Here is a 27,337-nt window from a genome sequence, read left to right on the forward strand (position 1 = left end):
TCAAGGCTGCCTCCAATATGTATGGTGTGTGGAATCTTTATCACATTTTTTGCCTCTTATTTTTAAAAATAATACTTTTATTTATGCTTTAGACATTTTGTGCATTTATGTAATATTTTGGTCATATACACCTACAACTATCTCCCACCAATTCCTCCTGGAGTTCTGCACCTCTTTTTCTGCCAACCTCACGTTTTCCTATTGTAGGTACTAATACCTAACCAACTTGATTCAATCAGTGCTGCTCATAAGTGAAAAGGTGTGAGGCTATTTACAACAGCATGCCCCTCCCCAAAGGGAGGAAAAGTGGGATTAGGAGGGGAGGAGGAAAGAGTAATGGGGGGATACAAAGTGAATAAAGTGTAATTATTAAAAGTTTTTTTTTTTTAAAAAAAAGCTCACACAATGACGAGTTGACTGAGATTAATAATAACAAAAAAAGAAGAAAGAAAGAAAAAGAAAGAAAGAAAGAAAGAAAGAAAGAAAGAAAGAAAGAAAGAAAGAAAGAGAATCTCCCTCCCTCAGTAACCACCAACTGACAATATCTCCTTTGACAGGGTTTGACCCTCAGAGCCCTTCCCAGTCTGTACTGAAGCTTTGACTGTCTTGATATTATACAGGTCCTGTGCAGGTAACCATGGATGCTATGAGCTGCTATGTCCAGAAGACTGCATCTCACAGTTCTCCTCTTCATCTCTCAGCTCTTCCACTACTCTTCCATGATGTTTCCTGAGTTTCTGATTGGAGGAGGTTGCTATAGATGCTTCATCCTCAGCTTTTCAGTCACAGTTACTTGGTACTTTGACCAGATGTGAACTTCTTCATTAATCATTATCCAATTCACAGAAAAAGGTTTTCTGACCCAAGTTGAGAAAAACACAAATCCAGAGATATAGGGAAGTGAGGTTCCAGAGACTCAAGGTGTGGAAAGGAATTTGGTCCATGCCTCTTCTTGGACACCACTTGACTGTTTTCACCATGTTGATTTTAATTCTGGTCCTTTGCATAAGATTTTAGCTATGTTTAGGCTCCCTATTTTTTATCTTTGAGTTATTTCAAATTATTTTATTTTGTAATATAGATATCAAATCCCCATAAGCCCTTTGCTAACCTCTTGCCCATCTCATCAGACTGAGAGAGACATTTATCAACCCGGGGTTGCAGTAAAAATTATGTCCAGTCATTGCATCTATGAAATAATTATTCCTGTGTTTTAGCAAAATCAAAATGAGATTTAAATATAACTAAGACGATGTGCAGAGTGTAATGCGTTATTTCTAGTTGCACCTTCATTTTATGTATTTTAAACATTTTGACAGAGGGAACTAAACAAATTTCCACATACTCTACTTCACTAGAGGCTCAGAATTACACACACCTGTAAACAGTTTCAGTTATTTCAAATTCTTACAACATCAGGGTGTGTAGGATCTTTGTTTTTCCTCCCTCCCTTTGTACTATCACATTATATGTTAAAAAGAAAATGTCAGACTTACAAAGCTTTACAAAATTTATCTTGAAAGATTTTTCCCCTTATTTTCAAGGCAAACAAAATTTAATATAATGTTGTTTATTTCTTCCATTTTGCTTGAACACACATTTGCTGTGGAACTGGGGATAGAGCTGATTCTCAAATAGCTGTCCACAAACCATAGGTGAATTTGATTTTAAGAAAAATTGGAAACCTATGGGGTGTACAATATCTTCCAGCCTGGTACGCAAGATATATTAACTCATGTTATTGTGTCACCAAATGTCTTCAGAGGTATTAAAATACATTCTGTTCATGAAGAAGCTTTGAAGTTCATCCATGCATTCATTCAGCAAACCCTTTCTATATTATATGTCAAATAAAATCCTAATTCTTTCACATGGAAGAAGCAGTCACACCCAAATCATGGCCTCCAAATTATCATCTTCAACATTACTTTTCTTGAAGATCTTTTAAGGAATCTTCTCTTTAAAATTCTGAATGCCTTTGCTTTCATACACCCATAGTATATAACCTCACCTTTGTTACATTTGTCCTTTGTCAGTTTCTTCTGCCCTGCAACAATTTGTGTCAGGGCATGGCTCTTACTCTTCCCAGGATTGCCTCCAACCCATCATACCATCTTCTAAGTCCTTACACACACATCCCAGAGAATAAAATCACCATGTTTGTCACATTTGCTTTGTTGTTGTTTTGGATATCAGAGACAACAAAGCTGGATATGGTAGTACAAAACTGTAATGTGAGCTATATATAAATATGAAACAAGAAGGTTACAAGTTCAAAGCCAACCCTTCTGAGAACCTGCATTCTAACCCCAGGTTCCACATGGTAGAAGAGGAGACTGGACTCTAACATATCGTTCTTTGACCTCCACTTGCACCATGACATGTCTGTGAATACATGCATGTATGTACACACATGCTAACACACACTATATAAATAAAAAAATAATAAAAAGAAAAATAAACAAATAAAAAGTAGAGGGAGGACTAGATACATTTGGTAGAACAGTAGCGCATATGTTACCCTAGATTAGGATGGGATACCTGACATATATATTTTGACAGTAATGATGAGATTCATAATAATTTGATTTTCTGTAAGTAAAAGCAAAACTAGGTGTCCTCAGGCTGTTAACTTCAAGGTACAATGGCTATTATTTTTTGGGAAAGAGTGTCTACAAATGTAGGAAGAATGGCTAGAGTCCAACACATAAAACCTAGATACAGATGTACACAATGTTCTTGAGGGTTTTGGGTTAGGAAAGGAAAAAAAGATATGCAAGAGAAGATGTCTTGAGAATGGCCAGAAGGAGAATTTACTTCTTAGTATAAGAGAATTAGAACAATTAATCAAGACAAATCCAGGATCAAGAAGTCCCCTGGGAAAGCCTCTATGAAGCCCACAAACTTTCCCTTAGTCCTCCCCTTCCTAACTGCTCTATTTCAGCCTCTGCAACTTGTTTTCCGTATTTGACTTTCAATCTACTCAAGCCACAATATTTTAAATCTCTTTCGTATGAGTTAGAAAGCTGTGACAATACTAGCTATCCTTTCCTTAAGTCTGGGGCTTCTTTAACTACCACCAATAGCAATAGCTCTTGAAGGCTCTTCTTACAGGCCATTGTCACATTCCACAGCAGGGTTGTTGCTTCCTAAATCAGAAATGGGATCTGGTGTCCTTGGCATGTTCAAGTCACTAACCCAATATGCTATTTCCTGGGGACACATTTCTGCTATGCTTTCTGCAATGCTAAAATATTCGAAGAACTAATGTGTATCTAACATATTTTATCTACTCCAAAGAATTGTCATCCTACTGAGGGCTGTTAAAAATTGAACTGACTACTGAAGTACAAGCTGCTAGGTATTACATTTAAGTTACACAAAGATCTATAAGAGGTTTGTGCCTTTGAGGACACATCTTAGTAAACAAATTCCTTGGAGTTGGAGGATCACTGAATCCAAAAGCACCTAGACAGAAAAAAGGGAATAGGAGAAAGAGGCATGCTTGGAAGTTAGTAGAGTCATCTTCCATGTGTTAGGATTTGACTGTGTAATGTCACTTATAAGCTTATCCCCATCTATGGCTGGAAGAGCTGTCTCACAGGGGGCCAGAATTTCAAAGTAAGAGCCTGGCCCTACTTTGGGTCTCAATATACAGTTTCTGGTTATATTAGTTGCTTTTCTATTGGCTGATAAAACACTACGACCAAGAGAACTTATTTGAAAAAAAAAATTAGTTTCAGACTTATGGTTCCAGAGGATAGGCAAGACCATGATTATCATGGCAGAAAGCCCGGTAGCAGGCAGGCAGACAAGGAACTTAAGCAGTAGTTGTGAAATTACAACCTGAGATACAACCATGGTCTAGAGAGAGAGTGTGTTAGGTAACTGGGCCTTGCACAGGCTTTTGAAACCACCAGTGACACACATCCTTCAACAAGGTCACACATGCTAATTCCTCTTAAACAGTTTCATCAGCTGGGGACCAAACATTGAAATATATGAGGCCATGGGAATCATTCTTATTTAAACCACCACACTGGTTCTCTAAGATGTTAACAGCTACTCTGCCTCATGCTACTACCATCACAGTCTAATGTCCTTCTGCTATGTCTGTGCTTTTCCACCTTAATAGACAGAAATACCCTGAAATCACGAACCAAACTTAGTCTTTCCTTAAATCATTTTTCCAGTTATTTGGGCACATTAACTCAAATAAGAAGTAACTTCCAAGTTGTAAGTTGCATACCATTCTGTGTAGCATGATTAAAGCATGTGCTATCTTATTCTATCCCGCTTGAGGGAAGAATTATCTTTTTGCTTGGTATATTCACACTGTAGATGCTCTTTTTCTATTAGTAATGCCTTATCTCTTAGTATGTCTTACTTGTCAGATCAATTGTGATGTCATTTTGCTTGTGCTCCTGTAAACTTTACTTAATAATGTTGACACTTCCCCCACCATCACCCAAAGTACACACTATTACAATTGGTACTTCATATTCATATTTTTTGATAATTGGTGGTTTTAGATTGGATCTGGTTTAAGTGCAGATTTTTATTGCAGTATCACTTTAGTTGGATATGGCTGGAGGTTGTCTGCCAAGTTTTTAAGTATTGAAATTTCATTCCTATCCTGATATATTTAAAAAGTATAAACAATTCAAATATGGCATCAAAACAGAGTCTTTGGAAGACAATTAAAAATTGGTGATTTAATAAAGATTGAATCCTCTTAGTGTTTCAATAGAAAGCAAGAGATCAGAAGACATGCACAAGAGTGCACGCGTGTGTATGTGGACACATACACACACACACGCACACGTGCTTGTACACTATCTATTTCTATGTGAACTTTTCTGCCATTTCAGGACTCTGCCCAGCAGAAGACCTTCACAAGATAAAACTCCTTGACTTTGAAGCTCCATATTCATCAGTCAAATAAGCCAATTCCCTTCCTCCTTCCTTCCTTCCTTCCTTCCTTCCTTCCTTCCTTCCTTCCTCCCTCCCTCTCTTTCTCCATTCCTTCCTTCCTTCTTTCTTTCATTCCTTTCTCAGCTTCTTCCTTCCTCCATTCTTTTCCCACCCCTGACTCTCTCTCCTGTTCTTGAGTCTAGGTCCTTGTTAATTCAAAACATATACCCTGATACTGTACTACACTCCTATACTTTTCGTTAGTTCCTCTGCCTGTGGTATTAAGCTATTGGCAACAGAAAACAGTTCAATGAAAGCATATTGTTATAATAATTCTATTAATAAATGGCTCTCTTTACCTAATTCTAGAAGTAAACTTAATCACAGGTTTGTATGAGTATGTAGGCAGAAATTCATATCATTTATAGAATGTGCTACCATCTGTGCTTCCATATACCAGGCAGGTCTTCTCTAACTTTATATCTTCAGCAGTGTCAGAAGAAACTATAATCTACATATAGAAGGCTCCCTCAATAGACATACCTATGGAATTTTCCTACATTTTTTATTGTGATAAACATGTCGAGGCTCTGTGTCTAGGGTACTGAGAAAGAAGCAATAAAAAACGTTCGATAAATAGATGAACTAATGAAGGTTTTTGAGTCTTGTCCTGTGTAAGAAATGGAGAAATCCATACCCTACTGGATTCTCTGAAATATAGAAACCTGTGGATATAGAGATGCTATAAGTTCATTCATGAACCTTCAGAATCTAGGATAATTTTAGCACATGGGCACTTGGTAATAATTTTGGAATTAATAAAACATTCCTATACCACAACAAGGTAAGAATTCTAAAAGGACCCCCATTGTTAATAATGAGAAATACAAAGAATTCCCTATTAACTTGATATCAGGAGACATGGGTACACATATAAGAAGAAAGTATAATTGGGAAATATGTTATTTATAGGATTTTTATTCTTATCACAATGCTAGCACATCTTTTTATAGATGATTAATTTTTTAGATTAAAGTCCTCAGGCATTTAATTTCCATAAGAGTGTCAAGAGAGAATCTGAAAATAAAAATGATTTATGAGTTTGTTACACTGTCTACACAATCTAAACAATTCTGATTAAAACACTACATAGATTAATGGAACTCAGCCATTGTTCTCATATAGACAAATTATTTCCACGCTTTTCAAGCTGTTTTGACTTTAGATGACAGACTATTAGAGGTATGCTCAGGTTTAAAATAAATAGCCTCCCATCACATGCCATTCATATAAACAAATATTCTTCCAACAAGTTGTTATGCTTTTAGCAAATACTCAGTAACAAATTCCCACAAACATGTGCTCATGATCTTAAAATGTCCTGGTTCCAGATTCTTGAACTTCATTGCCATCTACAAAAATGATGATCTACAAATAACAACAAAGGCAGCATATTTCTTCGGAACTCAGGAGCCTCATAGCTGAACTGCTCAAGACTAGGGTCATTTATTTATAGTGCAAGGATCTCAGACTCAGTATGGCCCTCGCTGACCACTGACCACCCCCAGCTCCCCTCCAAGTGTTTGTGTCTCCTTTTTGTGCTTATTATCTTTTTTTCAATTGTCCTACGATCACCATTTTAATATTGTGTCACTTCTATTTTCTCTTTCATTGGTTACCCAAAAAGCAGTTGAGAAATTCTTTTAAACCATTTTGCCATCTACATATAATATAGCCACATTACAACATTTCACTATTCTTACCCTGGCCAGGCCTCCCTTTCTTACTCAATTATTTCATAGACTTTCTAACTGCTCATCTGGTATCTGTTCTAATTCCTTTAGTACTCCACACACATCAACCACAGTGAACCCGAGAGTGTTTCAGATAATTATTTCAAATACACACCATCTGCTCTAGTTTGCTTTCTGGTGCTATAATAAACACTAAACAAAAGTAAGTTAAGGAGTAAGGGTTTATTTCATCATCCAGGTCAGAGCTTATCAAGGAAAGACAAGGCAGGAACTAAAGGCATGAGTTGAAGCAGAAACTCTGCTTACTAGTGTCATCATCATTTTAATGGAAGCCAGGCTCAAAGGATAATGCTGCCTATCCTTTACTTGTGTGACAAACTATTTGACTCCAACTGATGGATAATATTAAGCCTCTCGCTGGCTCCATCATATTGGTCATGTTGTTTTTCCTAGTTCCCATGAGACAGAACCTTTTTACTTTTGCATTTTCTCCTGTGTTCTTTATCCAGAACAATGTTTGGAATGTAATAGGCATTAAGAACACATTTAGTGTACTAAAAATATTGAATTAATAGATAATCATTCATTAGATGACTAATTTGCTAGATTTTGGTGATATAAAGTATCTCTCTTTTCTTTTGCTTGACAGACAAGGTTAATTCCCACTGAATGTTCAAGCACTGGAGCAGGGATGAAGGTAGAATGCAAGCTGGAGTGAACGATGTACAGTATAATTCACTTAGAAATCGAGAGTGAATAAAGCCTTGGTGAGGAAAGGCCTTATCCACCATTGTAGATGAAGTAGACAAAGGAAGTAGACTTAGCAATGGAGCACCACAATCATATCATTGTTAAGTAGATAATAATGCTCCTCCTGTCTGAAACTGTGATTTGGCAATCCTGGAGTCAGCAATATTGGATGAGGTTTTATTGCTTCTATGAGGACAAGAGATAAGAACAAGTTAAGCCTAAGGTCAGAGAAAGGTAACAGGAGGCAGAAGCTAACTCATTTCTAAATTACTGCTGCATGCAGCTGTAAGAATTTGAATGGACAAACAAACTCACAAACTGTGGTCTGTGATACCACCTGCCATTTCTATTGTATGGAATGTAAGAACAGCTGCTGCTAAGCATGGAGAAATTCGATTTGTGAAAATGCTTTGCATAAAACACCATCAGCCCCAAAGAACTGACTGCAGGCACTTACAATTTTCTGATATTTTACACAGAGTACAGCTGTACCTAGTGTGTTCATTCACTCATTTCTCAAAAGTATTTCTTGAATAACAATATGTGACAGGCACTGTAAGGCATGGGAACATGCCTCTGAATGGATGAAAATCACTGCCCATGTTGAAATTATATGAAATGAGATGTCAAAATGAACAGATGTCTAAATTAGTGTGTCACATAATAATTGCTGTGGAGAAGAGGAGAGAGATGTTAGGAAAAGCCAAGAGAGGAAGGAATTCTGTAAGTCTGTCAAGTGGGGAGTGACTGTCAGGTGACCCTGTGATGTTGACTTGAGGGATGTGAGGGATTAAGGCTGGCAGCCATCTGCATATGGGAGTGAAGGGAAAAATCTCACATACCCACAGTGCTTCAATCTAAAGTATTTTTCTCATTTGGGGTCATTATTTTTGTTTTAATAGGAAAAGATATATTACTGTTCAGTTAGTCTCAAAGGAGTTGACCCGATTCCCCTCACACCCAAGCTCTGAGAGCAAACCTCAGAGGCTTAAACCAGTTCTTTCCTTACTGGATCATTCTATGAAAATGACACCAGGAAGTATCTAAGGCACAACTGACGTTTGCAACCCAAAAGGAGCCAGTGCCAACTATGGATTCATTTGAATGTTGTCACTCTAAAATAATTTTTTTTAATAGCAGCATATTGAGCTGAAAATGTGTTCGGTGGTTAAGGGAATCATTACTCTTCCAGAGAACCTGAGTTCAATTCATAGTACCACATAAGGATGCTCACAACCTTACATAAATCCAACTCCAAGAGATCTGATGTCTTTGGCCTCCATAGGCATAGACACACATGTATACACACACACTCACAAACACACACACACAATTAATACTTTTATTAATTATTAGTATTTATCACGATTTATTTAATTTGTATCTCGGCTGTGGCCCTTCCCTAATCTCCTCTCCCCCTCTTCTCCCTCTGTGCCCCTCCCATAGTCCACTAATAGGGGAGGAGCTCCTCACTTTCTATCTGACCCTAGCCTATCAGGTCTCATCAGGACTGTCCAATTGTCTTCCTCTGTGGCATGGCAAGGCTGCACCCCCTATGGAGAGGTCATCAAAGAGCCAACCACTGAGTTCATGCCAGAGACAGCCCTGTTCAACTTCCTAGGGAATCCACTTGGAGACTGAGTCTATGGGCAACATTTGAGCCGGGGTTTTTGGTCCTCTCCTTGCATGGTCCTTGGTTAGAGTATCAGTCTCTGCAGGGAACCTAGGGTGCAGTTTTTTGGCTCTGTTGGTCTTATTGTGGAGATCCTGTCCCCTCCATCTCTTTCTATCTCTCCCTTCTTCATTGAAATTACTTTAACTCTGCCCAAAGTTTGGCTGTGTCTCAGCATCTGCTTCAGTACCTCGATCAACAGAATCTTTCAGAGGCCATCTGTTGTAGGTTCCTGTCTTGTTCCCTGTTTTCTACTTTCGATGTCTATCACTTTTGCCCTTCTGAATGAAGATTGCGTATGTTCCCCAGGGTCCTCCTTGTTCTTTAGCTTCTTCAGGTGTACAGATTTTAGTATGTTTATCTTATATGTCTAATAATCACTTATGAATGAGTATATACCATGTGTGTCTGTCTGCTTCTGGGTTACCTCACTCAAGATGATCTCTTCTAGATCCCACCATTTGCGTGAAAATTTCATTATTTCCTTGTTTTTACTTGCTGAGTAATATTCCATTGTGTAAATGTACCACAATTTCTGTAGGTCTTTTTGTGGTATCCTTGACTCCTCTAGCTCCTTTAATCCTTTAATCCTTCCCCTCAGTCTTCCATAATACTCACTGAGTTTGTCTGTGGGTCCCTGTTCTGTTTACATTATTTGCTGGATAAAGCTTCTCAGACAACAGTTATTCTAAGTTAATAGTGTCAGGGGTTGGGTCTTTCATTGGTGGTGGGTCTCAAGTTGTGCCTGTCATTGGTTGGCCATTCCCTCAATCTATGTTTCATCTTTTATCTCTACACATCTTGTAGGCAGAACAAATTTTGTGGGTGGGTTGGTGTCTTCTTTTTTCTACTAGAAGTCCTTCCTGGTTACAGGTTGTGGCCCCTTCAGTCTCAGCATACCCCACCTGCTAGGAGTCTCAGATAAGGGAACCCCCATATCTTTCCAGGAGCCTCCCCCATCATAGTTCTGCAGATTGTCCCAGAGATGCTTCAATACCAATTTCCCTTCTTTCTCCTAGTCCTCTCAACTCCTATCCCTGCTGTCTCTTCATCTGATTACTCCCTTCTCCACTCCACCCTGTCTCTCACACATTACCCTCTCTCCTTTCACTTTCAATGTTTTTGATGTCTATTTTACTTCCCCTTCTTAGTGGGATTCAAGTATCTTCCTTTGAACTCTCCTTGTTAATTGGTATTTTGGGGATTGAATGCTGTAACATGGTTATCCTGAACTATATGGCTAATATACATTTATGAGTGAGTACATACCATGTATGTCCTTCTGGGTCTGGGTTACCTCACTCGGGGTGATCTTTTCTACCTCCATCATTTACCTGCACATTTCATGATTTCCTTATTTTTAATAGCTGAGTAGCACTCCATCGTGTTAATATACCAGTTTCTTTATCCGTTTTTCAGTTGAGAGATATCTGGACTGTGTCCAGTTTCTGGCTATTACAAATAAAGATGTTATAAACATAGTTGAGCAAATGTCCATGTGACTTGGTGAAGCATATTTTGTGGTATGGCTGAGTTTTGAGGTAGAACAAGTCCCAATTTTCTGAGAAACTAGGAGCAACAAATGGTAAATGGGACCTCCTGAAACTTAAAATCTTCTGTAAGGCAAAGAATACCTTCAATAGGACAAAAGGGCAACGTACAAATTGGAAAAAGAATTTCACCAGTCCTACATCTGATAGAGGACCAATATCTAAACTATAAAGATCTTAAGGAATTAAGGACCAACAAAAAAGTAACCCAAATAAAAAATAGGATACATAGCTAAACCAGGAATTCTCAACAGAGAACTCTCTAATGGCCAAGAAGCTCTTAAAGAAGTGTTCAATGTCCTTAGTCATCAGGAAAACACAAATCCAAACCACTCTGAGATTCTATCTTACACCCATCAGAATGGCTAAGATCAAAAATTCAACACATGCTGGCCAGGATGTGGAACAAAGGAAACACTCCTCCATTGCTGGTCAGAGTGCAAACTTGTACAACCACTTTGGAAATCAATCTGATGTTTCCTTGGAAAATTGTACATAGTCTTTCTTAACTCACCATGCTTGCATCTTCCAACTAAAGGACTCAAGTGGACCCAAACCTCTAATATTAAACCACAGTGCCCTCTAACCTGAGCATGGGGTGAGGTGGCAGTTCATGGGTTACTTGAATAGGCTATGCTGCCAATGGTTCTCTTGACTCTGGGAAGGGCTGGCCATCTACTGCACTTTGGATGCTTTCCATCTGTCCTCTGTTTGGCCTGTAATATTGTTCTTATTTTTAATTTCAGAAAGTTGTAAAATCATAAATTTAATGTTTAAGCTGATCTCCTCCAATGACTTTAAATGAGTGGTACTTCCACAAGGACAGGACTAGCTGGGCAGAGCACTTCTCATCTGTGATCTCAGAACTTTGAAAGCCCAGGCTACACAGTGAAACACTGTCTCAAGCAATACACAAATAACAAGAAGAGGAGGTGAGGAGAAAGTAGGGGCTGTAATGGGGGTAAAAAGGAGGGCTAGATTTTTTTTAAGACACCTGACAATCTGATTTTTTTTTTTTACCTAGTTTCTTATATTTCAGTGTGAAAGCATTGCACTAAGGAAGGGGTAAGCTTGTACAACACTGCACAGAAAGATGTAGCTGTGAAGTCCTTTGCTCCCTAGGCTCAATGTGTAGAGTACACCAGATGCAGAGTTCTGAAAGAAAACACTGCTGAATATTTTAATATTAGACAGTGGAGCTATTTGCTAACATAATGTCTAAAGGCTCAGATTTAACACACACACACAAACTTGCTTCCTCCCGAGGAAGCTGCATTGTTTTTAATCTTCACTGCTTTCTTCTATAGTTTTTGAGAAATGAATTTCAAGTTCAAAGACTCCAGTGGGAAACAGGGTCCAACAGTGGGAAAAGGGAGCTAACTAGTGGGTTTATTTTTCACCCTGAGCATTTAAACATTAATCACCCAGCTCTGAAGGATTTCTTTCTAACACTCTTTTCTGTGTAGAGTAAGCACTGCAATTCATTCCACCGTGGGAGGAGACAGATTTTGCGAGGCAGTGCCTTTCTTGGCTGTCCATCTCAAATTTAGTGTATGTGTATTAAATATCAATGACCAGTCTTAAATTATAACCTAATCTTTGTCGTTTCCTTCTTAATGTTTCTCTCTTCAGAGGGTCAAAGACCTTTTCCACCCCAGCGTACCTTCCACTATCTGCTAAGGGAGGGGTGCTGTGTGCCACAGTAGAAGGAAACTTTTTAATCACATTTTTCCATCTATCAATCTGAACCAAGAAAAAAGATAGAAAAGTCACTCCTCACCAGATTTTTTTGTGATGATTATCACACTACTCTAGTAAGAGTACCCTGACTACTAGCCCTCAAGCTCAGAACCAGAGCGTACCTGCTTAACATCCTCTCAGGCTGAATTTTGATGAGAGTGATAGTACTCTCAGGAGGGCGAGATAAAAGTATGTCTAATTACATGTTGATGGCAGAATTCGCCTAAGCCAGGTTTACCTGCTCTGCATCTGGGCTAAATTTCCCCTGCGTGGCTCCTGGTGCACAAGAGACCCTTCTCTTTAAGCCAGCCTCCGTACCCCCTCACTCCGCCCACACCCAGGTCTCTGGGTTGGTTTAAGCTTCCCAGAGCCTTGGTTGGTCCTGGCAGGCCATCAACAGATCCTCTCCTGGGGCGGTTGCTAGGAGGGCTGGGATGCAGTGGGGTAGCTGTGGGGGTTGTGTTTGTAGTACTCCCGGGAAGTCCTGATGTCACCAGAGCGGCAAGGACATCGCAAGGAGGAGTCGTGTTACAGTAAGGATGGGCAGTGGCGCGCGCGGCCGGAGCACACGCTCCAGGCGAGGGGAATCATAGCCGGGCAGACTGGAGCCTGCACAGGGAGCCTGCACAGCGCCGCTCTCCCTGCCGCCGGGGAGGAGGCACGCTTCGCGCTGCTGCTCGCCACGCTGGAAACATTTACACTGACCGTACTATGCCTCGGTTCTGCTCGGCGTGCCAGCCCTGGGTGCGAGCGGAGGCTGAAGACGCCACAGTGGGGTTCCAGCTGGTTGATTAATGAGAAAAATAATGTATTTTGGTGAGTGTTCACTCTGATGATGCAATTCTGGGGTGTGCTAGGCAGCTCTCCATCAAGCAAGCAAACGTTTTTGTTTGTTTGTTTTTTGTTTGTGTGTGCGTTTGTTTTGTTTTTTTGTTTTTTAATCTTTACGCTGCTAGAATATTTACATCAAACCTACCTCCAGTTGGCGACTGGCGGACCCGCTAGTGCGGTATTAAAAGCTTCCTTTGTGCCATCTTTGGGGCTGGTAATCAATGTGCACCGAGGTAAGCTGGAAAAGAAGAGGTGAGGGTGGGGTGGGTAAACTTTGCTTTGACTTGTGGGCACGAAGTTGGTTCATTTAGCTAGGTGAAAGAGAAGTGGTGCAGCTTGGGAAGTCATAGGCTAACTTAATGGAATGCCAGACAAAGTTCCCACACGGCTGATGTCCTGAGAGCTCAGTCAACAAGAACGTATGCTTCCTTAAGGACTGGGATTTTTTCTATTTAAGAGGCAGGAAAGGGAAGCATTGTCCAGCGAGCAAGCAGTCCTTCCCAGCTCGTTACTTCAGGCTAGGAGAGGATGGCACCAAATGCTTATTACTTTAAACCTTCCGGAGGTCACGGGGCTGTTAAATATGTGTGCGGTTTAGTTTGGGGCTGCGGTGGAATGCTCCCTGAGGTTTTCAGCTGAGCTGCCTGCCTTTGCAGAAAGCATGTAGATGCTTAGATGTGGGCTCGGGCTGAGCACTGAGCAGGCTGGGAGCTGAGTTGTACCTTTGCTCTGCAAAGCCGCAGCAGAGAAGCTTATATCTAAGGGAAGTCAGAGCCCTTCACTTGTGAGCAAGAAACCAAGGAATAAGACTGAGGAGCCTTTCCTCCTCCCCGGAGTTATGCTTTCCTTCTCTAAGTCCCAGCCGGTGTCATCATTTAACAGCATCTTTCTAATACTAAAAGGTTTGTGAGAGCAACTGGAGTGGGGCTGGGGGGTACTGTTGTACACTGCAGACTCAAGCAATGGGTGATTCGGCGGTTTGCTCTAAGTAAAAAATCAATAGTTTTCCTTTAAGTGAAATTTTGGTATGTGCGGATGGGGCACTATTACTTTGCTGGGCAGTATTTCCGTGTATATTATTTGCTTTGCTTTGTCTTGTTTTTTGGAGCCTTTTGAAACATTTAAGAACATGTTCAAGGAACCCAAGTTGCAAAAGCTTAATGCCCTTAGTTGTCTTGACAGCAGCTTTGATTGCCCTATAATTTGTGTCATATTAGAAAGAACGCCTAAATGAGCCAGAATTGATTTGAAAGAAAAGATCCTGATTCCATAGTCCAATTCAAACAGAATCCAGACTTTAGAAGCACTTTTCCAGTGGGTAGCTGGAAGGGACATGCTTGCTTATTAGCAATGAATAGAACAGGATTCATCATGTGTGCATTTTTTGATAAATGAAGAAACTTGTGAAGAAAATGCATCTTCTGAACATAGTTAAATTTCAGCATCTATAATGAGGTTCATGAATATAGAAGAATGTTATCATTTTAGTTTTGGTTTTGGGGTCTTAAAAAAATGACTGGTGGATTTTGAAGTAGGACTGACCAGAGGAAACATGAGGAGTCTCAGAGTCAGGGTCAGAGGCTGTCCTTGCTGTGCTGAACTGTGATGTGGTGACTGAAGAAATGCTCACTAAGCTAGCTCATATTGTTAACTGTGTGCCAACCCAGTTGTTTTGGAAATCGGGCAGATCTACAGGCAATTAGTTTCATTGTGTAATGTAAGCTTTTAATAGAATGAATTGAAATGTAATGTCTTACTTATTTCAGCTGAAACTGCAGTTTTGGTAAAGCCAGGCTAAAGTTGCCTTTGGGGTCCTGAACATAGTTCTGTTTTACCATCATCCCTACTGTCATTCCAGTGTTTAGAAATGGTTTTACATTCTTGCAGGAAGTAATGTGTATATCAAGAATGTAGGATTTTGGCAAGTTAGGCTATGCAGCCTCTTACTGAACCCTTGAAGCCAAACTGCTTCTATGAAAATCTCCTGATGCTAGAGCTACATACACACATACACACATACATACATCATAAAATGAGGATAATTTAGCATCATTCATTGCCATAGCAGGCTAACGTGTGTCTGCATGCATGTGCACATGTGTGTATGTTTATGTGCATATGTGTATAGATCTAAAATATTTCTCTTTCAGAGAGTTTTTTGTGTTTGTTTTTGTAGTGGTTGTTTGTTGTTTAAAAATAGTTCTTTCAGAGCCATGTAGTGGAGGTTTATGCCTTTAATCCCAGCACTCAGGAGTCAGAGACATGGATCTCTGAGTTCAAGGGAAGCCTGAGTTCCAAAACAGCCAGGGCTACAACCCTGTCTCAAAAAACAAAAAGACAAACAAACAAAGAAACAGTGCTTTCACTTGCAAATTTATTGACACTCATTTTTTCTTTCTATTTTGAACTGCTAATGACTTATCAAGCCAGGACCAATAGGGACAAAGGAAAACAGACCTTCATTCTTGGGCTTCTCTGATGCAATGGGATACTGGTGTCAAAAGTCTTCTCTTTGTGTCCGTAGTAGGAGCAATGAAGAGCATGGTGACACTATGTGAAGAAGTGAACTGAGAAACAAGTGGGTTATCGCCTTCTCATACACATAACCTGTTTTGCAAGGTGTTACCCCACTCCAGTGCAGGTGAAGACTCCTTTCCTGATAAGCTGGCTGGGCCTACCTGTTTTAATCTTCTTCCCCTTGGGGCACTAAGTAGCTGGACCTCTGCAAGGTCAGCTGGGTGAATTGTTTGCGTATAAAAATGAGTGAGCTGTATATGATTTCCTCCTTAACACAGATCCTATCTACATGTGTTTGCTCATACCTGTGGTGCCGATAGTCTTTTAATGCCTTACAGCCCACTTTCATGTCCTGTTGAGATTATAGTGTGGGTTTTCAGCAATTATCTGCACTTGTTATTTGGTGATTTGAGTTTGCAGTTCAGTCACTCTGGGTGCTCCTGTCAGTCTATCAATTTCACATTGATTATTGTAGTTAAATGTGAGAAACATAAAGGAGACAGAAGAGGGACAGTCCCAGTCAGCAACCCAATCAGTGGCATGTAGTGTAAAAGCAAAGAGAAAATAACAAAGACTATGAAAGTAACCTTCCTGCCCCCATAAAGATTTTACAAAGTTAAAAATTACATGTGGCATGGATTGATAAACCTTAATATTTATTCAGTACTGAAAGCCAGGCCCCTGGGAGACTTCTCCTCAGACCCATGAAGAGAGGGTCTGACTGACTCCCAGGGTGGTGGTCAGTACAATAGAGAGGGTTGCCAGTTCTCAGTGGGGCTGAAGAGTGCTGGTATGAAGTACAGATTGTTTGCGTGAATGCATCACTGCAGTCACTCAGCAGAAGCAGCTTGTAGTACATCCCTGTCTCTAGCTATGGGCACCATATGTCTGAATCATCTCCCTTCCCCATTTCATTTTTTTTTTTCTTGCTAGAGAGTCATCACTGACAGTGGACATGCCAACCACACAAACTGTCCTCAGTTGACCACAAAGGTGCCACACCTTGCCCTTATATGTCAGGAGAGAAACCAGGAGAGTAATTGTGCTTAGGAATTTCTGTTTGGCAGAGCTGAGCCATCCAAATAGAAAATACGGCAAAAAGGCCATCTAAAAGTGGTTGGGGCCTACTCCTTGATAATACTCCTATAAAAGAAAATGATGCAGCTGAAACAAATAGGCAGAACTGAGAGACAAATGTTAGCACTCACTGCAAACGATACTATAAATAGTATAATAATTAAACCCAGAGAAAGGACAAGCAAATTTTAGAAAGTGTGACTGAGCTGTTCAAGTTCAGCTTGATGTTAACTGTAGATTGGCTGTGTCCTTTAAAATGACTAAGGAAAGGAAGAAAAATGCATAATGATGTGCCTTTCATATACAAAAATGCTTCACAGGCAAGTTTTAATACAACAAGTAGATAGAAAATGCCTAAAGAACACTCTTCTCCTTGTAATATATCTGCATGTTCAGCCTTGGAAGGACTGTTTTCCCTGGGATATTTAAAACAGTTTACCTTAATGTTTGCATCTTGGGCAGTGGTTTAACTCTGCCTTTTCACCTCTGACTCAGGGTGTTGGAAAGGCAGTTGTGCAGTGAGGAAGAGATGAGCAGAAAACGGTAGACAGCAGAGAGAAGCATCCCTTTCTGTGCTTGCAACTCCTTTTCTTTTGCAGTAAACTAGCCATTATGAGAAATGAGGTTTGGGAGTGGCTTTCCATTTACCCAAGAGATATTTTTATTTCCCCTGAAGACAATAAGGACAGAGAATAATTTAGGAAGTGATAAATCCAAGTTCCCCTCTTCAAATGTTGACTTCATACTCTCATGTCTTATTACAAATGGATCACCATGGCACACCATTCAATATTAGCAACTAGGGATGGAGACTGTGACTGACACCTGCTGTCAGGAAGAGGCTTGGAAAGAACCTTGAATCTAAGGGACCTACAAACAAGTTCTCCTTAAAGCTGGTTTTCCTCAGAATTAATTCGAAGCTATCATTTTAAAAACCTAAATTTGGGAAGGATGGGTTTGGGAGGTATGAGGGTGGGGCTACAGCTGGGATACAAAGTGAACAAATTGTAATAAATAAAAAATTATATAAAAAAAACTAAATTTAGTCATTGTAACAGTACCCAGATTCTTTAACATAGCCTTATATTTTCTGCATTTTACCCTTGCCTTTTTCCTTTTTCTTTTTCTTAAAGGCCATTCTTAGTTGCTATAATTATATGGAAATGAGATGAGTTTATCTAAGGAATAAATCCCCAAATTCATGAGATAATGAAGAAAGACTTACAAAGTTACCCTTTTGTGGGTGGTAAGTTGTTCTGAAAAACAAATGAAAATTTTAAATTAGTGGTTTCTGTCTTCCTTTGCAAAAGATGTTGCTCCGGCTTCTTGTAATTGAGACCTCTTCTGATAAGATTAAGAGATGTGTGTCCATGTCTGTGTGTGCGCGCATGCACGTGCACACACACAAGCGCAAGCGTAAACATGTGCAACACTGGAACCCTCCCAGTGTCTTGTTGTATGTTATTGAATGTATCTTTTGTATTATTGCTATTGAATCTTTTTGCATCATTTGAATAATTTCAATTAAGAGCTGATCAATACAGTAGATTTAGCGTACAGTTTTAGCCTAGCTGCTTTTTAACTCAAACAATTATTCTATGCATTCTAAGTCCTGAAAATCATATCATAAAGCAAATTCTTAACGTTTCCCTTGCTTGTATGAGCAGAAATGCATTTCTTCTTTGACCTTGAGAAGGCGGTGTTTCTATTTGTAGTAAACTCTAAGAATCATGTTATAAAAAGGCAAAAGTCATAGTCCTTGTCTGTCTGTCTGTAAGGACACCATTATGTATCATTTCCTACAAAGATTAGTTTTTCAGCGGAATTTCACAAATGATTGGTGGCATTAAGAGAAAATAAAGCCAAAGAGCTGGCTAGAAATATCAAAACTTAAAGTGGCTGAGATCACGCCTGAAACAAATTGCTAGGGTTGAAAATAGCAAGGCGTTTCTCACTGACACAGCATTCAAACTGTTATGAGGCAGTTGGAAGTGAGCCAGTCCTCATTGTATGTGAGTCCAGAGTGTCACAGCCTTTAACATGGATAACATTGCCATGAAAACTCTCCTGTGTAAAGTCTCCAGTGCCCCTATTCCTGACTCACCTCTCAGTTTCCTCCATATGGCCCATTTGCAATAGCATGTTTCTATAAGATGAGACAGAAGAAAAATAGCATGGCCAAAGTCAGAAAAGAAATCAGCAACAGTATCACCATATATCATAGACGAATGCAGAGGGTATACCATGTGTTCCAAAGCATTATATCTGCTAAGAGTTGGAGGGTAAAGGGATGCAGATGGGTTGGTCGGCTGACAGTTTTTAATGCATGAAGACTGCCAAATCTGAGCTCAGGGTTGATCTCTCAGAACTCTGTGTTGGTTGTTCTGGATTGAGGGTGGAGAGAAAGGATAGTCTCTACCACAACTCAACTCAATGACAGTACTTATGTGAAAGTTTGAACTTTGGGTTGAGAAGAAATAGTTCTCTTGCTTCCAAAATGCAAGGTGTTATAATTTATCTTATTTATCCCTAGATTTATTTTATTTTAATCTTTGTGCATCTTGGGAGGGGAAGAGAGAGTTCTGAGAATGCAGGTGTCTGAGGAGGCCAGAAGTGTCTCACCCCCTGAAGATGGAGTAACTGATAACTTGTAAGCCACTTGAAATGGGTGGTGGGAACCAAACTCAGGTCCTTTGCAAAAGTAGCAAGCACTCTTAACCACTGAATTATCTTGTTAAACACCTGTTTTTATTTTATTGTATTTTTGCTATTTTGAGGAATGTTAGTATAATTCTATCATTTCCCCCGTTCCCTTTCTTCTCTCTGACCCCTGCCATGTTCTTTTCCACTGTTCGGACTCTCACACTCATGTTTTTGTATTTAATTGTTCTTGTATATGTGTGTATTTGCTTTTTATTTTTCCCATAGATGTTAAGACTAATCCTTAGACATTAGACTATAAATTAAATATAGTAGAATCACATGTTCTTTTTGTTTATCCTCTTTTGATTGTCACAGGACCCTGAAGTGGGAAGAAAAGGGAGAGAACTCTATAGAATATTAAAAGGGGCATGCAAACATCTCTGAAGAGAACATTAGTCACCACACAAGATGGTCAGATTAGAATTCACGATGAGTCACCTGCTGCAGTGCTAATTCTCAGGTTCAATGCAGGGACATGGGCAGGAGAAAGGCCTTTGAACCAGCAGCTCAGAGTGTCAGGAAGGTTACCAGCTTGGAAGTTCTTGTTTTGTTAGGAGAAAAATAAGCATGAATTTTTGCAAGATTTTTGCAGGAATTTGCAGAATTGTTTTTTTGTTTGTTTGTTTGGTTGGTTGGTTGGTTTGGTTTAGTTTGGGTTTTGCTTGTATTTTTTTTTTTTAATATCTATGCATTTTGCTGAGAAGAAAAGGTTCTGGTGCCAGATTGCTCTGAGGATAAAAATGCAGTAATGCATGTAAATGTCCTTTAATAAACATGATCTCTCACACTTGTGTAGCAATTTGCTTTTCAAAGCATTATGCTGTTTTTATCATTAAAATGACCCATTTCAGGAGGCAAACAAAAATGCAGTTATTCCTTTTTAAGATGAGGATCTTGAAACTCCAGTGACTGACACTTCGTTCTCAAGGTCATACGTTTGTGAACATCTAGGCTCACTCTCTTAACTCAGACCTTTTGAGATGTACTCAATGTTCTTTATAGCAGAGCATAGGACTTTGGGGATTATTTTTGTGAATCAAAATTATTTGTACAAATACTTCTAGAAAAAATATTCTCACTAACAACAAAAGAAATGAAGTTAGGTTAGGATGGGAGAAGTGTCTCTGCTTTGACTAGAGAATCACAATTGAATAGAAGAGAATGAATACATTTCATAATTTTATTTGTTTGCTTTGTCACTTGCATAAAAATTAATCAGAGAAAATCAATACTGCCTAGAAGGCATGATCTAGTATAATACAAAAAAATGTTTCTGCCTCACCCAAATTTGTATGCTGAAGTACTGATCTCAATATGATGGAATTAGGAATAGAAACTTTGAGTCTGGATGTGATCATGGGGTTAGAGTCACTGTGAAAAGAAAAAGAAGAGTACAACAGTGCTCACTATCTCTGCTTTGTGCTGTGGGAGGAAGCCAACAAAAAAGTGTTCTCCAAAACACCAGGTTGACATCAAGCATTAGGGTCGTAGATTATCCAGACTCCAGAGCTCAGACAGATGAGAATCCATTGCTCCTCTCACTGCTGTGGCAATGAGAGCTGCAGGCACAGCCTGCCTTTCTGTGTGGCAGAGCAGAGCCAGATGTTAAATCTTACATTCATATTGTGTCTTATATTTCTGCTCTTTTGCCAGTTAACCCAATATTTGCAAAATATTGCCAGTCACACATGCTATGAGGTCTTTGATATTTACAAAGATTTCATTGCCAGGATTGTTAAAGTCATTGCTTACTCCTGTCTTCACTATAGCACTGCAAAATAGAGGAAAATGACCTACTCTTCAATCTAAATGCTCCACTCATTGACTCAGTGTCTGAGCATGTCCTTACACCTGTGATATTTTTTCTTTTTAAAAAAGAATTATTTTTTCCTACAGTTATGTTTTGAAGAGTAAAATATATGGTAGACGTGAAAGTAGTTGACAGCATGAAGCACAGTTGATGTAAAAACTTAAATTGAGTTTTTCTTACATTTTTACATTCAGACAAATCACATACACATGTATAACACTTAAGGTAAGTACTTGTGACCATTGAGATTAAACCTGAAATCAACCATCCTACATCATGTATAAAGACTTACTGGGGATCGATTGCTCTATTGGTAAAGCTGTATGTGGTAGGATGGTAGAAATACAGACAAGTACCTATAGGAAGAAACTGACAGATATGGATGAAAAGACAGGAGATAATCCTGAAGGCCAAAGCCTAGGATTCTAACAGGGCTGGAGTCACAGCAGATTCCAAAATATTAAAGTATAAAGGAATCCTGCTCTAAGATTAGAGAGAAACAGAGACATACCCAGATTTCTCCCTTTCTTGAGTTATTGCCTCTACCACTTATTGGTGAACCTCAACAATAACCAGATGCCAGAACATCCTGAGAGATGCACCCTGCAGATTTTACTCTTTGGTCAAGAAGGCAAGGACCAAAGCAAGGGCCTATAAGGACATATTACAGTTGATATAGGTGGCATATGAATGGAAATGTGTTTCTGCAAAGACAAAAGCATTAGTAGGAATTTGGGGAAAATGTAAGAAGCAAAGGTTGATATATGGTTAGAGAATGTGGACCAGTGCCTGCTAATTCAAGTACTTTCCTTGTCATTTTCCAGTAGTGTTTCCTGTACCAAATTGATAGATCTTTCTTTACATTGTAATTTCCCCTTTTTATAATGGTTTAGGATTTGACAATGAGTTCAGTGATATTTGGATACAGGCCTCATAATGCAAAATGCCATATGAATATGTCTTATAATGATAATGACAAATCTGCAAATATATCTCCAAGGTAAGAGACATATGCAGAATGTAACATGTATCTTAGTGGCCAGGTAGCCTGTCTTTCCCCATTATTCTGTAACCAAGGTTCATTGCAGAAGAGGGAAGGCCTGAAATTCCATGGAACATAGTCATATATTCATTCCTTGCCAGGACACTGATGGATTATTAAGCTGAGGGAGTTTATTAATAATTGTTTAAGAGGAGAGGAGGGATGTGATATTGATTTAATGTAGTTCTTCATATATCGTGGGGTTTAAATTTCTTCTGCTTATTGGGCATACCACGCTCAAACAGAAAGAAAAAATCATTCTCTTTTTGAAATGTAATTTTATTATTTTTTGCAATGTTTTTATTAATTTTTGAGAATTTTATGTATTTTGAACATATTTATTCCTTTTCCAGTTCTTTCCATGGCCTCCCTTTTTACTCTACCTTCTTTCCGACCCAACATAGGAGATTTATACTTTCTTCCTTCCTCTTTCATTTCTTCCCTCTTTTCTTTTTTTCTTCTTTACTCATAGAATTTATTGTGTTGCCTAGCTAGTCTTGGAAGTATAGCTTGCTATGGTGAGTGTTAAGCATACCAGGAATCACCCTCTCCCTCTTGCAGAGCTATGAGATTGCCAGTAGTTTCTCAGATCTTGATGGGACTTCATATCCACCTTACCCCTGCTATGCAGTAACTTGTCCTGGCTAGAGATTGGGGCTATTATTGTCATTCTTAAAGCCTGCTTTTAAAACCCTGTGACAACTCAGATCTTAGCTGCTTTGTTTTCAGGCAATGCCCTCTTAACTACAGGAAAGCATTTCTCTTGCTGTGAATAATATGGAAGGCACTAATTCTCACCAGGTGCTTTAATTAGCTGCCCTAAGGAAGGGCAGGCTAAGATTTAGAGATGTATGGGGCATTTTAGGATTCAGACTTCAAGGAAATTTTATCAGCTGAAAGGTATATTAGAAGGCAGGTTGCTTTAAAAGTATTTTTCTTTAAACACAGACAGTCCTAATGAGACCTAATAGGCTAGGGTTGGATGGAAGGGGAGGAAGTTCTCCCCTATCAGTGGACTGGGGAAGGGACATGGGAGTAGAAGAGGGAGGGAGGACAGGATTGGAAGGAGACAAGAAAGGGGCTACAGCTGGGATACAAAATGGATAAATTGTAATAAATAAATAAGTGGAAAAAGTTATCTATGATCCTAAATACTGACCTTTAAAGTCCCCTATTTAAAAAGTCAATTCAAGCCGGGTACAGCAGGCAGAGGCACATGCCTGTAATCAGGGCACTGGGTAAAGCAGAGACTGGCAGATCTATGTGATTTTCAGACCAGTCTGGTTTACAGAGTGAGTCTGAGACAGCCAAGGCTATGTAGAAAAAAAAAAAAAAAAACAAAAACCAACCAACCAAACATCAACAACAAAAAAGACAGTTCAGTGGTTCAGTGAAAAGCTTAAAGTATGGGCCTTTTGGTCCCTTAGCTTCTTTAAGGAGATTTTTGCTCTTGCTTTGTGAAGCTCCCTGAAGCTGATAAGTTTCCCTGCTCAAAAGTTCTCAGGAAAGAGGAATTCAACAGGAACTCAGTGGTACTCCATTTTGGGATGGGAGTGCAGGCTGATGTGACATTGGCACATGTCCATTATCGTTTTGGAGAAGGTCAGAGGATATAAATATATGCAAGACTTCACCAGGTGGTTTTGAAATGATACTAATAGCAGAACCTCTCCATAGTCAATTAAAAACCATAAAAAGAAGAGCTCTATGGTTACAGATCCAAGCACCTGCCTTTTCTCATAAAAACCTTCTGTGGATTCCACGGGAGAGTCAGAATTGAGTACCTCAGATGGGTAATTTTCATCATCTCTTAAAGAGCCTCCCGAAAATTTAGGAGTTTCCAGTTTGTACTAGATTATCCAGGAAGCAGGTGACAGGGTCAGGACCCTAACCCAGGTCAGTTTGAGTTCACAAACCCCAAGACACATGGTTCCTCTCAGAGGATGATGCCTGGGTCTGCTTACCCAGTGTATGTGTCACCCACCCTTGAATATCTGAATGGAATTATCTTTTTAGGATAAGAGCTCTTCCCTTTTACTTGGAACCCTTGTAGATTCCTGCATTGTGTTTGCTGATTCAAGATCAGCAATGTGCTCTGGATAGCACATTAGAACACCACTTCTCAGAGTTGAATGTTTGTTTAAATCTTATGAGGAGCACATTAAACTACAGCTCCCATGCATGAGGTCTAACCACCTCCAGGCTGTGGTCTTCCCTTCTAGCACATGTCCATCCCATGCAGATGCTGTGGGCATGCTCACCCATTGTAAATTGTGTAGTCAGGTTTTGAAGTGATTATGCTGCTGAATTCCTACTTTCCTACAGGTCTGATTGTAGTTCATCTCCCTAGTTTGATTCTGCAGGATATTGAGCGGTTTCTGTTGTGTTCACAAAGTTATAAACTGTGAGGAGTAAGTTTGATCATCAACTTGACACAACTGAAAATCATCTGAGAACAATGTATTAATGAGGGATTGACTGCAATGAGATGGCCTATGGGTGCGCCTGTAGGGGGTTACCTTAATAAAGTCTATCAATGTGGGAAAACCTCTCCCACTGTGGGCCAACACCATAAATAAACGTAGAGAAGTCATATTGAGCTGAGCACAAGCAAGAAGGCAAGGGGTATGGTTCCACATCCATGGGAAGCACTAATTTTACTGGGGAAGGGGAAGTAATGTCACAGTCTTGATTATGATTGGATGGAGGACTATAGGAGGCACTGGAGGGAGGAAGTGATGAATGAATATGTTTAGAAAACATTGTACAAATGTATAACATTTTCAAGGAATAAATAAAAATATTTTATATAAATAAAATAAATAAAAAATATATTTTTATATAAATAAAAAATTCTTCGTAGAAAACTCATAAGGATTAAATTAAGCAGCATATGGAAAGCGTTAAAACATCACTATCATGATGTAGACAGTCACTACATGTTGGCAATGACCTTGACCACTTACTCATAGGCCTTACTCAGCACTGCTCCCCAGTACTGCAGGCAGCTGCCAATCTCCTTTGCCACATTATCTGCGTGTAGACAAGGCTGCATACACCAACCACAGTATGATGCAAAGGGAGTGTGCTGCAGTTCTTGGTCCAGGGCACATTTTATAGAGCCCAATTATCAATACTAATGAGTTTTGTTTGCCATAGAAGGACAGAAGGCCTGGCTAAGCTTTAACACCTTGGGACATGGTGAACTGGCTGATGGTTTTCCTGTTTACTTTGTATATCCATTAGTGTCTCTCTGAGCTCTGTAACAACTGATTATGTGGCTGCAGCTTACGATGGGGCCTTCCATCTCCTGCTCAGTCATTGTGTTAACAATCGATATCGCTAAAACAAAAGGCAGCCAAACAAGGCAGCGCCTGCCTCCACCACGGCTTCCACTAAGGAAAACCAGAGTGAAGGAAAGAGGCTTTTAACTCATTCCCTCCTCAGCACCAAGCCTGGCATAACATATTTGATTCTTAGTGATTGTGGGGTGTGATGCCAACTATGATTTCCCCATACATACACATGCACACACAAATACACAAATTCAAGCGGACATGTAGCTTTTCAATAGGGACCTCTGGCTCTTTTTCTTGATCATTGGGCTGGGGTTGAGAGACTGTGGCTGGCTTTGTCAGTTTTTATCTAGGAAAGCCAACTCACTGGCTTCTTGTCAAATGTCACCCCTTTATTGAATGTTTATGTCTGCAGATATGTGAGAACTATGAAAGACACCCTCTTGTTTTTCTTTTGACTAATATGTAGGCAGTTCCAAGCAGCATATCACTCTACAGTGGGGATTGCAGGCTGAGTTGGTAATGGATGGTGTGTTAGACTGGAGAACCATGAGCAACAAAGCAGAGCCATTCTCTTTCTCAAGTGCAAATGAGATGGGGGAAGGGCCTTTCTTTCACTGGTGTGCACTTTGTAAGTGAGAGCAGTAAAATGTTTTGTGTCTCCTCAGTTTTATTTACTGTAGCAACAGGAACTATTTTGAAAGTGCCCTGCACAAAACAGGCCAGCATCTCAATTTAATAGATAAGAAAATAGCAGCCAAACTACTTTTAAATATCTGTGTTTGATTATGAAAATATTTCTATGAAAACTTGAGACCTTATAAACCCTTGAAACTTCTGAAAGTGTAAATTTTAGTGAAAAACTCCTCAGCTTTTATTTTAATTGTTCATTTAGTTGCACAGATTTTGAGTTTGGTTCATTTTTTGTGTGATTTTTTTTTCATTTAAAAACTTTTTATGATAATGTCTACAACAGTAAAAATTTTAATTAAAACATAAAACCCAATTTTGACATAGTAATGGAATTGCTTAAGGAATTGTCCTGAGTCTCAACATCCAGTTCAGTAAGTTATTCTAAAGCCAAAGCCACTAGACCCAAATGGCAATGCCTAAGAATAGCAGAGTCCTTACTACAGCCCTTTGATGAGAGTATAATCAGTTTGCCAATTTCAAAGGTGAGGAAACTCAGGAACAGAAATGATAAGTAATGAGAGTGATGCTAGGCAGACCAGAGCCAAGCTGTCATTCTCCATGTCCCAGGTTCTCTGCCACACTCTTTCCTGAGCTTGAGCAGATTCTCAAGACTCAATCCTGACATGTGGACTCACTGTTCAAATACAGCAAAGGTAAGGATATACCTTGATAATCTGCACAAATGTGCAGAAAAGTGAACGTCTTCAGCATGTGAGACCTCCACGTACCTTTTAGTCATGCAGCCTGAGCTCAGGGAAGATTCCATTTCCCTTCTAGATTGTCTACATCAGGGCAGAAAAAAAATACTGTTCATAGCACCTACAGCCCTCACTTCAGAGATTCTTCCAAAGAGAGGCTCATCACAGCTGTATTATCTCATTTTTTCTCTAAGTGCCAGGACACAAGTTCTGAGCTTGTGTATTTAACATGTGGTAATCACACACCAAAGGGAGCTGTGCATTGTCTGTGTGTTCTTCCTTGGGACATC

At 39.5% G+C, this 27,337-nt stretch overlaps 1 protein-coding gene across 4 annotated transcripts in view; it reads left to right on the forward strand.

The window, feature by feature from the left end:
- The first annotated feature begins 12,742 nt into the window (after positions 1-12,742).
- Positions 12,743-27,337, forward strand: part of Znf385d (zinc finger protein 385D) — a 408,525-nt gene continuing 393,930 nt past the window's right edge. For 2 of the 4 annotated variants that reach the window (XM_060391024.1, XM_060391023.1), the window contains exon 1: positions 12,743-13,196. Coding sequence is in view for 3 of the 4 variants with exons in the window: in XM_060391023.1 (XP_060247006.1) it covers positions 13,175-13,196 (22 nt within the window). In the remaining variant the exon portion in view is untranslated. The other 2 variants (XM_060391021.1, XM_060391022.1) reach the window with 2 other exon arrangements.

This window comes from Meriones unguiculatus, chromosome 9 (genome assembly GCF_030254825.1).
Source record: "Meriones unguiculatus strain TT.TT164.6M chromosome 9, Bangor_MerUng_6.1, whole genome shotgun sequence".
NCBI classification, from domain to species: domain Eukaryota; kingdom Metazoa; phylum Chordata; class Mammalia; order Rodentia; family Muridae; genus Meriones; species Meriones unguiculatus.